Below are 4917 nucleotides of genomic sequence, written 5' to 3' on the forward strand. Positions count from 1 at the left end.
TGTAGTCGACTGAGAGAAATGTAGTCGACTGGTTGAGATGGAGTCGACTGAGAGATCATTCTGATCCAGATGAAAGGTTTTTGAACAAGCAGGCCCCTATAAGACCCTGAGCTCAGCAGAGTGTGTGATGTGGACGTCTAGGGGGACGAGAGGAGATTTGAGCTCACCTAACCTCTGTGTCTTTGACCCGTGTGAAGGCTCACGCTGCTCCGCCGACACCTCCGACCTTTGACCTCCTTCTCCACAACCTTCACAGGAACTCTTTGAACCTGTAAGCTTCAGGGTTCAATATGTTAGTATGGTTGTGAGATGTCTTAATATATATTCATGATTGGTATATCTGGGTCTGATTTAGGCTCGGGATAATATATCAATATTAAATCAATATTTTGATATGAGATTAGATATCATAGATTTTGGATATTGTAATATGGTTATATATTAATAATAGTCAGGTGTTAACGGCTTCATTACAGTAACGTGATGTCATCTTGCTGTTCTTGCTATTAATTGCCTTTTACCACTTACTCATTATATCCAAATCACTGATGATTATCTAAAATATTTGGACATTTAAAACATGTCCCAGAGTAAAAAAAAAACAACACAGATAGGAATGCTAGGTGGTCAAGAACATCTTGATAACAGATTTTCTCCATATCACCCAGCCCCGCTCTGGTTCAGCTTATGTAGGGTGGTTTATTTATATTAGAATACAATATAATACTATATTTTAAGGATGCTGATACCCAGGCTCTCATTGGCTAGCTGTTAGCCAATCAGAGTCAAGCAGCTTAGTTGGTTGAATATTAATGAGAACTGGCCCAAACGGAGCTGAGTCTTCCTGCAGGTTCACTGGTTTCAGTCCCATCCTTATTGTGACCGTTACTGCCACTATTCATCAATTATTTTTAATAGCTTAGTAGTTTATGTACTTAAAAAGTACTGTGTGTTTTTGCAGGCCCAGTTTAACATGAAACTTCTTTTATACTACATATGTAGCAGTGGGTCCCTGCTCCAGCTCTCTTTCAGTTTGGCTTAAAAACGTTGGACGACCCATGGGATATTGCACACATCTTCTTTTACTCCGGTAACTTGTGTAGACAAGTCCTGTAACCTTCACTTCAGTGAACTTTTAAGTGAACTTGCTAGCTCGTGTTGCAGTGAAGATTAGACCAAACTCTTCCTCCTCTACAGGACAAATCAGCTCGGCACAGAGTCAGCGAGGGGTGTGTGTGTGTGTGTGTGTGTGTGTGTGTGTGTGTGTGTGTGTGTGAGGGAAGTGGGTGGGGGGTGGGTCCTTTCACATTTCACAGCTGATAGCGAGAGTGAGCAAGCGTAGAGAGAAAGCCCGACTGTGGCATTCCTCGATGCGTCAGGACTGCAGCAGCACCAACACACAGCTCTTCACAGTCACGACACAGTAGCAGCTCCCAGGAAGTGATGCATGGCCGTTTAGCTTCAGTTACCCCGCGCAGTTGAAATCTATATGAGACATAGGTTGCCACAGGAGCCTTTTTTTTTGCTTTATTGATAGCTGTTTTTCAAATGACAATGCCTTTCCAGTAACGGAGTGGCTGAACCCAGCATTCAGTCAATGGCCAATAGACAGCTAACTGATGGAGATGTAATTGGAAAGGCTGTGTCAAACGAGCCCGTAAAACCCTCTCATAGGGCAATCACTGGGGGGTCTCCTGCAAGGGCAGGCCCCCTTGACATTGGGGAATACATTATAGGAGCTACTCTGACAATGTGACCTTTCTTTCTCATTTAGATGTAATTATCTAAATGTATTTCTACAGTAAGAACATTGTCTCATTAAGCAGAACACTAACAGTGCCTGAAATATACTTAATTCTTTTAGAAAAAATAAATAAAAAGATGGTCAAGTGATGTGTTCAACAACTGGAATTTCCCAGAATACATGAAGCCCAAGAACGCATGAAACACAAGTAATAGGATTAACTGTGGGGCTTTAAAAAAGCAATTTATGTAACGCTAATATTCAATTTCCTGCCCTATAAATCGCAACGGCCGCCCAGTGAGGACACTTTCCAGTTTATTCATCCACTGCCAGCCGTTAATGAACGCTTGACTCATAATGGCTTTTCTATTTAATTGCAACACAAACATGATTAACTCAAACTGCAATGCTAAACAGGTTTCTCATCCTAGACGAACACAAACCAAAGGGATAGCCATTTGGATCTTTATTTACCAGACACATGTAACATCTGAGTAAAATTAAAAATGTCCTCCATATTGTCCTCATTTCTTGTCCAACTGAAGACAGAACTGCTGAAACAGAGTTCGTAGACGAGGCACTGGTGGTACCCATTTGTTTCAAAGTGGAGAGCTGTGTGTTTGGTACCAGTTTCAAAAAAAGGAGCAAGAAAAAAAAAAAAAGATACAAGAAAAAAGTTTGCGTCTCAAAATGAACTCAAAGCCTCGTCCACCAGATGTTCCGGATTCATCCTGAATAGGGTCACTTTATTCCTTACACACTCTTACACCTCACGGGTCCTTATCTTTAAAATTAGAAATAAAGCGGAGGAGATGCAACAGCATTTCCTGGTGTGTACCAGATAAAAACCTAACCGTTATCTCCTCTGATGCTTAAAAAACAGAACAAGTTCCCCTAAACATACCGCGGCAACCAGTCCCCCAGAATGTTGTCTTGATAAATACAATGGTGTGTGTGTACGTGCGCCTGTATCCACTGTCCTGATAAAAAATCAGTGTCCAGGTTCAGTCCATTCCGGGTCCATAGAGGTCCTTCACCATATACGGCCCCTCCAACTCATAGCCCATCTTCCTGTAGTAGTTCCTTGTTCCCACACCTGCAGAACACACCAGAGGGGAAACAACATGGTGCTCAGTTCAATAACATTACCCCTCCTCTTGTCCTCGGGTCAAATCTGACCCTTTAAAAAATGTCCATATATGAAATATGGGTTTCTTTTCAACAATTTTTTTTAATCATTACCACAAAAATAGATTTTATCCATATAACACTCTCATACAATTGATCACTTTCATTCCTCTGATCTTAACCATTAGTCAAAATGATTAATTATTTCTGCTTTTTTAACTAAAATATTAGGTATAATTCTGTATTAATGAGTTAGTTATTGACCATGGATTCCAAACAGTAGTGTAAAACTAGTGGAAGTAAGGTGGTGGTAGTGAACATTTAAATAAAAAGTCTGAAAAAGGGAGGAAATGTCAACTTTTGTTTGTTTTTTGACCCCGGAGGACAACACAAGGGTTAACAAAAAAAAGACATGGAAATCTCCCTTTTTACAACATGGGACTTTAACAATCACATCCAGGTTTTTTTGTAGCACATCACTCTGCTGCCAGTTTGGTGAGCATAGTAATACTTCACCAAATACACAGAAACAGTGGAACGATGTTTGATATGCATAGAAAGAAATACTCTGTTAGTGTGTGTGGTGAAATCGGCATCGGCAATGAACGTTTAATGTCTGATCTAAAAATGAATGAGTGTCTGTTATTATCCCCAGCTGATTCCTAGCGTATGAAAAGCTTCTCCTCCAGTGTATTAAACCCCTGCAGCAGGACACATGTTGACAAATCCACAGCCTCTGATTGGAGAAGAGCTGCGCCAGAGCGCAGCAACATTGCACACGGCCGCCCACTGTGTTTACCTTCATTAGGGCATGTGACGACGACACACGCACAAGCACACAATTTTATTTTGCAAAAGTGGTGTTTCATGTTTTATCACCAGGCAAATGCTGCTCTGTCTCATCAAATACGATATTATGATGTAACCATTTTAAATGTAATATGCAGCAGAATTACTTCATGCTAGCATTACACTGATGCAATCATGAAAACAACTTCAACCAAACCAATAAGTTTATAGCTTTTCATTATTTGCTTCTGATCAGGGATGTCGGTAGGCCAATTTTAGGGGGCGCCAGAGCAAATGTTCCTAAGCTCCCCCAAATGATACAATAAGGTTTTATTGATATTTCACTAACTGTCAGTTGGTGGAAAAGGCACAGACAAAGGCTCAAAAAGCACCCGCATGCATTTTAAGTGTGTTTGAGTTACTGCACACACACAGAGTGACTGCACACACACACACAGAGTGACTGCACACACACACAGAGTGACTGCACACACACACAGAGTGACTGCACACAAACACACACAGAGTGACTGCACACACTCACACAGAGTGACTGCACACACACAGAGTGACTGCACACACACAGAGTGACTGCACACACACAGAGTGACTGCACACACACACAGAGTGACTGCACACACCGTTTTACTTGCTTAACTTAACATGTTTACTTGAGGTAAAGATAAAGGGAGATTTTAGTTACCAATAGTCTAGCTAGAGTAAATGAATGAAATACAAGAACTAACTAACCTAGTTAGCTATCCAATGTTCTCTATTCTTTAATTATAAAATAAAATAATAATAATAATTAATATAGCATGCTATCTAAATAGTATTAACAACGATATCAGGCCCCGCAGAATGTTGTCCCTGAAAACTACATTTTTACACACACACACACACACACACACACACACACAGCTAATGTTAATGCTATGGATGTGAATGCAGATGTACAATGGAAGATATTTTGAGAGAGACAAAGAGTGAGAAAGAGAAAGAGGGAGGGAGAGAGAGAGAAAGACAAAGAGAGAGAGAGAGTGAAAAAGAGAAAGAGGGAGGGAGAGAGAGAAAGACAGAGAGGAAGGGAGAGAGAGAAAGAACGACAGAGAGAGACAGAGACAGAAGGCATGAAGCAAGAAATGTATGTTTGTTCTTATGCTTTTGAACACAGATGTATTTTTTTTGGCCACATTGAAATTGACAGAGGGAGAGATACAGAGAGGGAGAGAGAGATCTCAGAAAGGCTAAAGAAA

At 40.7% G+C, this 4917-nt stretch overlaps 1 protein-coding gene across 2 annotated transcripts in view; it reads right to left on the reverse strand.

Moving 5' to 3' along the window:
* Positions 1–1956: 1956 nt before the first annotated feature.
* elp3 (elongator acetyltransferase complex subunit 3) overlaps positions 1957–4917 on the reverse strand; it is a 25585-nt gene continuing 22624 nt past the window's right edge. The window contains exons 15-16 of one of the 2 annotated variants that reach the window (XR_004660357.1): positions 2412–2840; positions 2226–2234 (exon numbers count right to left, since the gene is read on the reverse strand). Coding sequence is in view for 1 of the 2 variants with exons in the window: in XM_034899811.1 (XP_034755702.1) it covers positions 2749–2840 (92 nt within the window). In the remaining variant the exon portion in view is untranslated. Of the gene's footprint in view, positions 2841–4917 lie in introns of both variants that reach the window. The other variant, XM_034899811.1, reaches the window with a different exon arrangement.

This window comes from Etheostoma cragini, chromosome 18 (genome assembly GCF_013103735.1).
Source record: "Etheostoma cragini isolate CJK2018 chromosome 18, CSU_Ecrag_1.0, whole genome shotgun sequence".
Classification (NCBI taxonomy): domain Eukaryota; kingdom Metazoa; phylum Chordata; class Actinopteri; order Perciformes; family Percidae; genus Etheostoma; species Etheostoma cragini.